The sequence below is a fragment of the Pezoporus wallicus genome, unplaced genomic scaffold (assembly GCF_028554395.1).
Source record: "Pezoporus wallicus isolate ANWC-B61680 ecotype Strahan unplaced genomic scaffold, APGP_CSIRO_Pwel_v1 contig_8143, whole genome shotgun sequence".
In the NCBI taxonomy this organism is placed as follows: Eukaryota; Metazoa; Chordata; class Aves; order Psittaciformes; family Psittacidae; genus Pezoporus; species Pezoporus wallicus.
Window position 1 is genome coordinate 378,560 of NW_026636259.1, and position 11,356 is coordinate 389,915.

At 39.0% G+C, this 11,356-nt stretch overlaps 1 protein-coding gene across 3 annotated transcripts; it reads right to left on the reverse strand.

Annotated features, from left to right (window-relative positions):
• Positions 1 to 4,422: 4,422 nt before the first annotated feature.
• KCTD7 (potassium channel tetramerization domain containing 7) lies at positions 4,423 to 10,890 on the reverse strand. 3 transcript variants are annotated; one of them, XM_057399495.1, is made up of 5 exons: positions 10,783 to 10,890; positions 8,260 to 8,452; positions 7,332 to 7,501; positions 5,851 to 6,029; positions 4,423 to 5,339 (listed from the first exon to the last, which is right to left on the reverse strand). In XM_057399495.1, the coding sequence occupies exons 2-5, from the start codon at positions 8,401 to 8,403 to the stop codon at positions 4,963 to 4,965; spliced, it is 870 nt and encodes a 289-aa protein (XP_057255478.1). In that variant the 5' UTR covers positions 8,404 to 8,452; positions 10,783 to 10,890; the 3' UTR covers positions 4,423 to 4,962. The 3 variants fall into 3 exon arrangements, with proteins under 3 accessions (XP_057255478.1, XP_057255479.1, XP_057255477.1); XM_057399496.1 differs by lacking the exon at positions 10,783 to 10,890 and adding an exon at positions 9,129 to 10,732; XM_057399494.1 differs by lacking the exon at positions 10,783 to 10,890 and adding an exon at positions 8,548 to 9,096.
• Positions 10,891 to 11,356: the final 466 nt, after the last annotated feature.

The following is an 11,356-nucleotide window of genomic DNA, read 5'->3' on the forward strand; positions in this document are numbered from 1 at the left end:
TTAAAATGAAGCCTGCAATGGAGATTTGTGTCTTAATTTTCGTTTGCAAAGCAAGCTCAAATCATAGGGACTGCAGTGGCTGCAGACCAGATTCCAGCAGTTTTCAGTGGAATGTACTTTTATTGCACAACAGAGACTTGATATCCACATTTTCTTCTATGTATTTTAGCTAAAAAACATGGACTACGTATTACCTGAACTGAAAAGTCAAACGTCGTAAGAAATAATACACCACAGTATTAAACATCACGCATCAACTTACTTAAACATCAAACCCTGATTGGTAGCATCCAGGCTGGATTTTCAAAGGCATTACGGGTTACAATGCATAGACACATACAATTTACAGTTCAGCAACACAAAATCCATTTACAAAAGTCACAGTGAAAGTGGAAGTAAACTTATACTGAGCTTGTGTAAGTAAAATGACTAAGAACTGGTTTGGGAAGCAACTTCCAGTTAGAGGACTACATACAGAAGATAGTAACAGAACATGATAGGGAAAGACTGGAGGGTTCTTTTCTGTTTGTTAAATCATGTTTCCATAGCCCAAAACTCAGGACTATGCTGGGCCCTCTCTGCTGTGTGTGACCAACCTGAAAACATTGAAAACTGTTTATCTATAGGTAACCAAAGAGATCAACACAACTCCAGGGTTCAGTAATACCAACCATAACTTAAAGCCTGAGGGGTCTATAAATTGCCTAAAGTAGTTGTTAAGTGACAGAAATATCATGTCCCAGAGATTTATGAGCAGTTAAGAGAGCATCTTTCGACAGTCTCTGAAGTCTGCTCTTGCCTGCCAGGCAGCTGCATCTCAAACTTGATTGCTTTGCTATGCAGAAAAGACAGATCCAGTGTATAAGATGGGACATAAAGGTCCTCAGATCTCTGAGTGATGCTGAAATTCAAGTAGTGTGACCCTGCAGACACCCCACAGGTCACTGCTGTACAGTCCACAGCCACTGGATTCTCCCACCCCCTTAACAACACATTGCAACAAAATGAACTTACACAGGAAACGGATGGACATGGGTTTCCAGATAGGCTGGATCCTCTGCCTGACCTCACATAAATGGTGATGAGCCTTCCTCTTGAAATAAAATGGAAACAATCTTGAAATGCAGTGCAAACAATCAGCTCGGACACAAGGCTTTCCCTGTTGGCACTTCCATCATCTTCCTCATCATATCACCTGAACCAGGTCATCTATCAACAAGAATGAGTGGCGAGAATAATGTTGGGAAGGAAGGTTCCCAGGGGTGCAAGTGCCAAATGAAAATAATGACCTTTAATTATATCACTAATTATTTTAAGGGATCATGCACTTCTCCTTCAGCTCAGAGCACACAATAAACAAGGCCCTGGGACCCCAAAATACAGGTACTTAGGCGGAAAACATATTACTGTGAAACAGATATAAGCCCTAAGAGTTTACATTTCTTAACAGCCTTTAGGAAAAAACAATGCAGAAAGTAAAATTAGAGTGACTATGCTATAAATAAGGGATTTTAATTAATTTAGTCCTGTTTTTTTGCCAGTAATTAGCAATTATCAGTCACTATATTGTAATGTTAAAAGAATTTTAAACCAGACTAAATAATCACCTTGTAAATAAATTTGGGGGAGCAGCAGAGAAGTAGTAAATTTCCTGCACATAAAGTTGTACATCTTAGAGAAAGGGGTAAGGATAAAGGGGGAATCCAGAGTCATCAGCTCACCATGAATCTTCAGGCTAAGCACTTCATCTCCTTATGCCTCTTACTCTTCATCTACAAATGGAGATGTGGGGGAGTGTGGATCAGGATCCTACTGAAGCATTCCTTCAGAGCTAGCAAGGGTTGTCCCTGGGGAAATACGCTGCAGAACTAGTTCCCTCCCTCTTCCATGTTTGCAAAAACCAACACATGCCTAATGCACAGGACAGATTTGGAACAGGCTGCATTCAATTCTGGGGGGGGGCAGTGATAGGCAACTTTGGATTTCACTAGGAAAAGCAAAGATATACTAAGAACCATAGACAAAAGAACCAAAGCAGCATGTATCCTGTCTTAGAGCACAATGTCTTTCCTTCAAATGGAACTGAGCTAAACGGATGGACATGCATTGTCCTTCTAACTATCTGCAAATATGATATTCATAGCAATTATTATATTGGTAACGCAAGACCCTTCATTGCCTGACCAATTTGTCCGTGGCATCAGGTTGCAAACACAGGGTATTTGGGGATGGAAAAGTAGTTATCTAGATGCTTAAGTGGCAAAGAAGCTAAGTAGGAGAAGCACAAGAAAATGGGTAAATATATGTTCTAGCAAACCTCTGGCCTAGAAAGTCCTAAAGAAAAAAAGCAGTATTACGTAGGCATTTAGTTTAATTAGACAATTATAAAGCATCCACGATATACAAAAACATCAGTCATCTTAAATATGGATTTAGTAGATCAGCTACTCACATTTCTGTTGCAAATGCAGAATTCAAAAGTTACGCTACACGCCAAGAAAAGGTAAGTCAATAATAAACCAGTTATTAGATTGAACTCCCTGACATCCGCCTGCCCAACTCTTCTGTTTCTGCCAAAACATGAACCCACATTAGGCAACATCATCTAAATCATTGTAAACAAAGACTGCTTAGAAGGAGTGTAGTCAGTAACAATACTGTTAACCTGCACAAGTCACAACACAGAATGTACATGTTTAATGAAAGCATGTTGGCTCAAATCCCTGCTTTCTCTTTCAATATTGCACTTAATGTTTGCTGTCTTCTGGAGGATCTGAAGGATGAAAGCATCAAATGAGATGCAAGTGATACAAACTAAGACTGTCTTTTTAGTTAGTCTTCCTTAGGAGGAATGTTATAAAATATCAGTGTGTGCCTATTAAGAAATAGCAAACATGATCAAAACAGGGATTTTGCCATCACAGCTTCTCTAGAGTAACAGCAGAAGTCTTACAGCCAAACTAAAAACATACTGTTAAATCCAACTGTTCCATTTGTGCTGAAATTCAAACCAGACTTATGTCCCATGGAAATACATACATGGTTACTGATTAACCCAGTAAGACTGCAATTCTCATTGTAATCTTTATATAAACTGGTCCTGTAAATCCTGAACTTAAATATCTTAAGTAGTCTCATTTGACTTTTAATTTTGCGCTGTCAAACACAAGTCCAACACCTTGTAACATAAGGCCAATATTTAAAAAAACAACTGAAATGAACTTAAATGAAGACCCAAATGCACATGATTTCCTCCCTCCTTCCATTTCAAAATCTAAGCTCTGGACTTGAACCTCAGCACTTGACAATGATCCTCTGTAAGTAAACATGTGAAAAGAGATCATCAGAGCTGTACGCCCCCACCTCAGAGAGGCACATGACTAAAACCTCCTAAATTACATAAATACAAGTGTGACAACGCAAACAAGTTGCCTCTTTTTTGCAAGACAATTTGATCATAAAGTTATTATAATTATGAAAATTCTCAGTTACTGAGGTAATTTTAAGAATAATTCTAATTAACATGTTTCTTAAGTGTTTTGGTCACAAGCTTAATTAAGCAATATTCTTGGATCAGCTAATCCAATGGAATGCAATACACAAACATTTATTTTCCCTCTCTTTAAGATTACTTTGAGGCTACTTCACGTGGGGTCTTTTGGAGAACTACTTGATTTTCTGTCCCTCACACAACAGTTGTATCTTCAGATGTTTAGTTCTCCCTTTCAGTTTTGGACATTAAGTAATCCAGCCTTGAAATGTGGTTACTAATGTCAGAAGTGCAACTATTACCTTCAGAAAAGAACACGATTCTGCAGTGTCTGCCTCCTTCAGCATGGAAAGACATTTACTACACAGATATATTGGTTTATAATTGGAGAATTATTTGAATATGAAGGTTATGAAATTATTTTTCCTGATATTATACCAGGAAGGGTCAACAAGAATGTTAAAAATGAGACTTAATTGCCTGGAGAAGGTGAGGTGAAGAAAGCACTTGTCTAGTATCATCACTTGACTCTAACTCTAGAACAAAGTTTAATATCACAGAATGTAAAAAGACTCAGTAATAAAATAACATACATTAAATATTCCTCTTACTTCTGCTAATAGGAACATACACATAGGGTTTTCTCATTTACCAAAAGCCTTTGTAAATGACCTGATTCTAAAGAGCTTTTTTTTTTTTGTAGATACTGTAAACATTTAGAATTTCTAAGGCTAAAAACAGGCACAAGTCTTTCATGAACAGTTATTATTCCTAAAAGCATTAAGGAATATATTCCAAATCTGCTATTCCTTCTTATAACAATGGAAATAATTGAAATATAATGTTATAAGTCACAATGCAGATTTTTAATTAAAAAAGAAATATAGCTTAATCATGACAACAGTTAATACTATATAGGGAACGCTCCTTTCTTTTTGCTTTTTTTAATGATCTATTACACGAAAATTACATTTCCAGAATCTCTGTGCTGGGTGTTACTCGATTTTAGGAAGTGGCAAGTTTAAGTAGTGATTAAAACTTTTCTAAGTGGGTAAAATTCAACCACCTTATGTCAGCATTCTTAGCACCCCCACTTTATAACAATGCAGGTGAGAGCTGCAATGTCCGTTTTGCAGTTTCTGATACTAAAGCTACATGGAAGGGGCCACCTTATAGAAGATGTTAGATGCTCCACTCTGTAACTTCCATGAGGTGATTTTGTTTTGTGCCTCGTTAAGGTACCTGAGCCAAGAGTCTTGTTTCAGGCTGGTTTTTCAAGACTGCAGAGGTTTGCCAACCTCTGTACCAGGTTTTCCCTTGTGCTGAGCAGCTAAGCATTAGCCAACGTTTCAGCAGACTGATTCCAATACTTGTTAGCAGCAATGCATTTCCAGAGACACGTTGCAAAAATATTAAAAGCAATTGTCATCTAGAAGTCCTTTTATCCCCTGCACTGTTCTGGACAAGGTAACTCACCACCAAGTAATCTTGAATTCATAGATAGGACGCTTGCAGTAATAGTGATTTATCAGGTGTTTATCACACACCCCAATACACTGATGATCCACAGTTATCCCTCTGTCAGACAGGTCTGTCACAATACAGTGCAGGAGATCATATACATCAGCCACAGCCTCCCAGGGCCCAAAAGATACATCTACTTCACAGTGATGTTCAAATAGCTTTGTCTCACTCTCACTCCTTTCAAAACGTAAAGAATTGAAGTGTGGGCATTCATAGGGAGTGATGGGCATCTCTTCTTTGAAGACACAGACCTTCAATTTTGCAAATCTTGCTTTTCTCTGCATAGCTCTGAGCTTTGCTATTTCAATGATCCTTTCCAAATGATCTAAAAAACAGAATGAAAAAGTTGAAAATAACACTGAAGCACTTAGCAAAAGAAAAACAAATGCCATTATTTCATGTGAAACATTACTACAGTGCTTAAGTTATTCTTAACATAATATTAGCAGCAAAAAAAAAAAGCTGTACATAGCTAAATATATAGTAATTAAACCAGTCTGTCATCTTGTGAACTCCGTGTCCCTACAATGTGCCCAAGTTCATTCAGTTGCATCCTAATGGCACAAACACGGACACAGAGAAACCTCCTCTTTTAATAAGCCTTACATGTTGTGGCCTAGATCTTGCTCTCTTTTAAGGCAGCATAAAATTCCACATCCTTGGATGCAGCAGGAACAAATCTGATGTGGAGACCTCAAAGATCTAAAGAGCATGAAAAGTGCACAATAAACTTCTCAACTACAGTGGAGTTTCAAAGCTGAAGCAGAGCTGCAAGCACCACTTAAACTACTCAAATCATGTTGGAACAAACAGTCAATACTACTTTATTTATTTACCTTTGTAATACGGCATAAGGCCCAGGAAAGCTTGTCTAACTTTTTCTCCTTTCAGAGGCTGGATATCCTCTAGATTGTCTAGCAATGGTCCTATGGAATAATACTGAGCTTCCTTGTAAACTGCCCTCACACGTTCTCTTGGCGGCAGATCACCAGATCGTAGAAAGTTAAGTATGTCTCTAAAAGAAGGGCAAAAATGTTATTAAGTAACATATTTCTGCCAAAATGCAGTGAACAACTCACTGAAACAGAAATACCATCATATTTTAAACAAAAAGGTTGAAGTGGCGTAACCACTTAAAACAGAAGAGGGGACAGTATTTTACAGGAAAGAGAACATAGTCACTGTATTTCAAATTTAGGTCTGTGACAAAATGATCTTTCCCATTTTCCTGAAGAATTATATACATGGACAACATCCCACAGAGAACCAGGACTGTAGTGAATGGATGGTGCATTTGCAAAGGGAAGTTTTCACAGGATCAGGGCCACATACACTTTTAGTATATATCATAATGATAATAACACTTCATTCTAGTTTGGAAAGAGTGTTAGGCTACAAGATTTTTTAGCATGGAAAGTAATCACTTTATAAGCATTAAGAAAGCTATTATTGACCATAGCAAATAAAACAAAGCATTCCTGCATTCTTCATAAGCATGTCAACAAACACAGCACGTGCTGACTTGGCTCTGTGTTCCAGCTATGTTTTCAAGTCAGACTGACAACATGACAAATAAAGTGATTTGCCAACAAAGTGCCAGGCACTTTCAAATTACCAAATGTAGAGAAACAATTATTTTCTAATAAATATAGTGGTTTAATCTATTTCTGTCCCAGACTACAGCACAATCCAGATGTGCTTTGAAACTAATTCAGTCCTTCTCTGTTGAAGAGATTAAGGAAATGTAAATTAAATTGCAAAGTGTGCTTTGAGCAAAGACCTTAACCCATGAACATTAAACCATGAACACTGCTTACCTTTGCTAGTGATCTCATACCAGTTCAGAGTATTAATATGATCATGGTTAGTTTAATTAAAAACAAAGCTAAACACACAGGAAGGAATGCTGAAAGTGAAGGAACATAGCACTATCAGCAGTAATAATATTTGAGGCTTGTGCTTTTTACCAGCTATGTTATATCCTATTTAAACACTGAAAACAGCTTGTTTAGAACTTAGATGCATTCCTTACATTCCCTCTTTATCATATATACTGTAATATCAATTAAAACCAGTGTTGTACAAAAGAGCTTCCTGTGAAAAGCAGTGCCAACTACATTCGTTTTTAAAACTTCAAAATAACTTGATACCTTGGAAGGAGACACTTTGGAGGAGACAACGTACAAATTCAAAACTTGTTTTTCTTTTCCTACTGTAAAACTTCAGCCCTTAAGAGTAAAACAAATAGTTTCTTCATTTCTTTAAAAACAATTTTCTTCATCAACAACTTCTGAACTATACTACTGAGGACACATACCCAAAGTAGGTTCCATCTCTGTCAATAAAATATCTGCCTTCAGCATCTGTTGGGATGTAGTGTCTTCCACTGAACATAGCCGCCAGCATCGTGTCCTCATACCGCCTCAGTGTCGACAGTCTTGTTGTAAAATACATGCCTCCTACGTTGAGTGGAACAACTTCTGGAAACTGCAGAAGCAACCACATCATCGCAAATGAGCCCCTAATCCGTGCCAGACACGTTCAGGCCGAAAGGGTTACAACCTCTAGAAGACACAGCAGGCAGTCTTTGCCAATGTGACATGACTTGGTCTGACAAATGCTTTCTTTCCCAGCCTGTTGCCGCAAAGCAGTAAGGTTCAGGGGTTAAGAACCTGAATACTTTGGCTGACTTCTGGGTGTAATCAGGGATGTTTTAATGTCAATTGGGAATCTGAAGTAGCAGTAATCACTCAGCTTTAATACCAGATATTCATTAATAGCATGAATGCCTCCTCCTGCTCTTCTGGGGAAACAAAACAAAAAGAACCCACCCTCTCCAACCGTGGACTTGCACTCAGTTGCTACTCTACTGGTTCCTTTATGATACTATACTATACCATACTATTTTATATGATGCACTGAAAAAAAAAAACACCGACTCTCTATTTAGGTTTATAGGAGGCCTAAAATCTTAATATCACTTCTTAAGATGCTCTGGTATCAGAATAAACAGTTGTTATTTCTCAAGTCCAAACATGGATGGAACATCAAACATGAGTAATGCTGCCGAGCTACTTAAGTAAAAAAATCAAGAGACTTAGCTTTATCCAGCCATTTAGCTACTAATGGAAACTGAATTCGATATCCATAAATCCTCCAACAAGGAAATCCCAAATTCTCTGACACCTGAGCATTACGTGCTGCAATAACTGGCCCTTATCAGTACAGTACCAGGGAGCTCTTACCTGCTGAGGCAGCAGAGGTAGTGCTTGTCCTGCCTGGGTTGCAGTAGGAGTGGCTGGCTCTTGGAAATCATCCTCTGCATCCGAGCTCGACATGGCATCATCCGGGTTTCCACTCACTTTGTTCTGCCCCGTAACTACCACCATCCCTCTGGCTCTCGGAGGCAGGTCTGCTGGGTAGGCAGCCGTGGCAATGCTAAATGGGAAACAAGACCCAAATGACTTCGGCGCCCTCCCCACCAGCGGCAGATCACGTGGCAGGCAGGGCACGTCACTCCCCGGATAATTTACAATGGCATTGTTATTGCTGGGAAATGAATCACAGCAGGGATGGCTCTCGTGATGAGAAACCAACTTGGAGGGGTTGTCTCTGCAGGAAGGCTGTTTGCACAGCTGGACCAAGGTCCTACAGTCACAGAGCCCCTGCCAGTGGCTGGGTAAGACACCGGCGCCCATTGGCTGTGCGGTGCGGGTGTGATTGGCTCCGCCACGCTGCTGCAGCACAATGTCATTTGCTGGGGGAATTTGGGTGGCTGCTGCTCCAGCCCATCCATCGCCATAGGCCGCCGGCACAAGCGCGTCCTGACCGCACACTCTCATTGGCCATGGGTGCTGTGCAACACCCGGACTGCTGCTCCCAACCCACCTCTGGGTCTATCACCTTCAGCTGCACAGGCGGAGCAGAGCCTGTATGCACAGCGACACACACTGTAACAGCTCTGTCCAGTTCTAGCACTTCCTGCGAGATGAGGAAATAGGAGTTTTCCAACAGAGAAAACATTTTCCTGCCTACTGCATCACATTACACTGTACATAAACACACATATCTGATAAGCATGTATTTAACTCAGCATATTACATTGTGCTTTTACTGCTTATCAGCAATTTCCTTTCCTGCACAGAAAAAACATGCATAGAAATGCCAACTACAATGCTTCTACGGTCCATTTTCAGCTGGAGGATGGGATGGAGTAACAATACTTTGCATTATAAAAACAATAATTAGAAGAGCAGAGTAGGAAAGAGTAGAAACCCTGCTGCTCTTTTTACACTGCATTATGTAAAGAGTACCTCTGTTTACAGGATTGCCGGGGTGTCTCCAGTGGCATCACAACATCCTAACAAAGACATTATACTACCAGAGGCTTTATCTAGCTCTTTAACCCTGCAAGCTCCTTCTCTGAAATCCCTATAAAACATAAACAGAAAAGGAGTATTTGCACATGCACATCTGGTACATTTATTTATTGACTAAATAAATGTTGCAGAAAGGTTGCTTCCAATCCAAATCAAAACGCAGAAATGACATAAAATTTTAAAAGCCATGATTAATTATTCTGCCTTATGAAATCTTTTAATAGAGTCATCATGCACATCATCAGCCTGCCTGTACACCTCAGTTCTTAAAGGGAACACTGCAAGTTCAGAACGAACCCAGACAGAACTGGGATGCTTCCAGCCAAAATAGATAATCTTTAGAGAGCTGATCAGATCAAACGCTCTACATTCTGTGGAGGTGAATTCAAGATCCTGTTTGGCACCCTAATGAACCTAGGTGAGTAGGTATTGTGCAGTTTCAAACACTTCCTTTTAAACTGCTGTTAAAGAGGCTTGTCTCAGCTCAGGACAGGGACTTACTTTCTCTTCTCTACATTTCAAAAGATGGATTTTCACTTCATCATCCTTTTTCTACAACAGTACAATGCACAGGAAAAGAAATGAGCATGGAAGAGCTTCTCAAAGTCTACACCTTATTAATGACTTTAATATTTGTCCTGAAACAACATTTATTCTGATATCATCAATTATCAAAACAAGTCAACTATGCCTCATAGATAAAAAATATATACAACATAAAGGAAAGATTATTTTGGCAGCGACTCCTTCAAGGAGGTAAACTAATTATCATCAAGAAACAGCTTGCAAGAGCTTAATTTACAAGATGCACAGTAAAACTTGACTGCGGGCCTGTACTTATTGTGACTGTATTATTTATAATGCTGTTACTTGACACACGTGCTTTGACTGCTCTATTTCCAGTTCTCTTAAGACTATTCAAAACAACTCAAGACTGACCCAAACTATGATCTTTAATTCTCTGTAATTTTCAAGTACGTCCAATGTTCTTCACATAAAAAGAGCATATTCTGAATAAACAACTTCAGCTCCATTAAGTACATCACCATCATTGACCACAAAATGTATTTTGGGCAAGTTCATTCATTTGGCATTGTACCAAAAAGATCCTCTTTCCCAACAGAAACAGAGGTTTGAGAAAAAGGATTTTTTTCTTCCTCTTTCATAATTCTCCTTCAACATGACACCAAGGTTGAGGAAAAACACGTGAGAGAGCATACAATAATTATGTTGTGCTTGTGAGCAGCAACCTTCATTGCCATTAGAACACAGAGCAATCCCCTAAATAGTGATGTTTAGTGTACAAGATCCCAGCCCATAATTAGTCCAGGATTTAGGAATAACATTAGTGGCAGTTAAATGACGAGACTGATCATTGACAAGTTTAACCTGTTTTCTGACGCTCATGAAAGGGTATGTGAAGTTCCTCTCTTGGTTTGCTTCACTTCCTGCTCACCCATGGACATGGAGTAGTGCAACAGCAGTTGTGACTGGAACAGAGAGTTTTCTTTCCTGAAAGACAAACATAAGCTGATCACTGACCAGTTTTCTAACATACAGTCTTCTGCATTTTGGTTCTCTTCATTTCAGTTCATGAGGAATACGCATCCATCTGAATATCCTCTTCTTGCCACTTAAAGCATGCACAATAATTAACTATGCACAAAAATACTTCTTTGCTAAATCTCTCTTTAAAGTTACAGGGTTTATTTACGAAATGCACCCATTTCACTTTCAAATATGTCTAGGTCCAGATGAACTGATAATTAATGAGAAAACATCATCAATAAACAACATTACTACTAAATCAAATGTGTAACTGACCCATCAGCACCATCCAACTCTACCAGAAACTCCTTCCAGTTTACAACCTACCTGTAATTTAAATGGCAGAGATTACTCCCCAGAGCTTTGATATCCACAGCTCAGATACTGTCTCACGTACACTTGCCAAGTGAACTGG

Coding starts and splice junctions, on each gene's coding strand:
- KCTD7 (XM_057399494.1), bottom strand. CDS start 8,816: ATGGCGATGGATGGGCTGGAGCAGCAGCCACCCAAATTCCCCCAGCAA. Junction 7,502..8,259: donor TACCTCTGCTGCCTCAGCAG/GTAAGAGCTCCC, acceptor TTGCTTCTGCAG/TTTCCAGAAGTTGTTCCACT. Junction 6,030..7,331: donor AGAGATGGAACCTACTTTGG/GTATGTGTCCTC, acceptor CCCTTCTTTTAG/AGACATACTTAACTTTCTAC.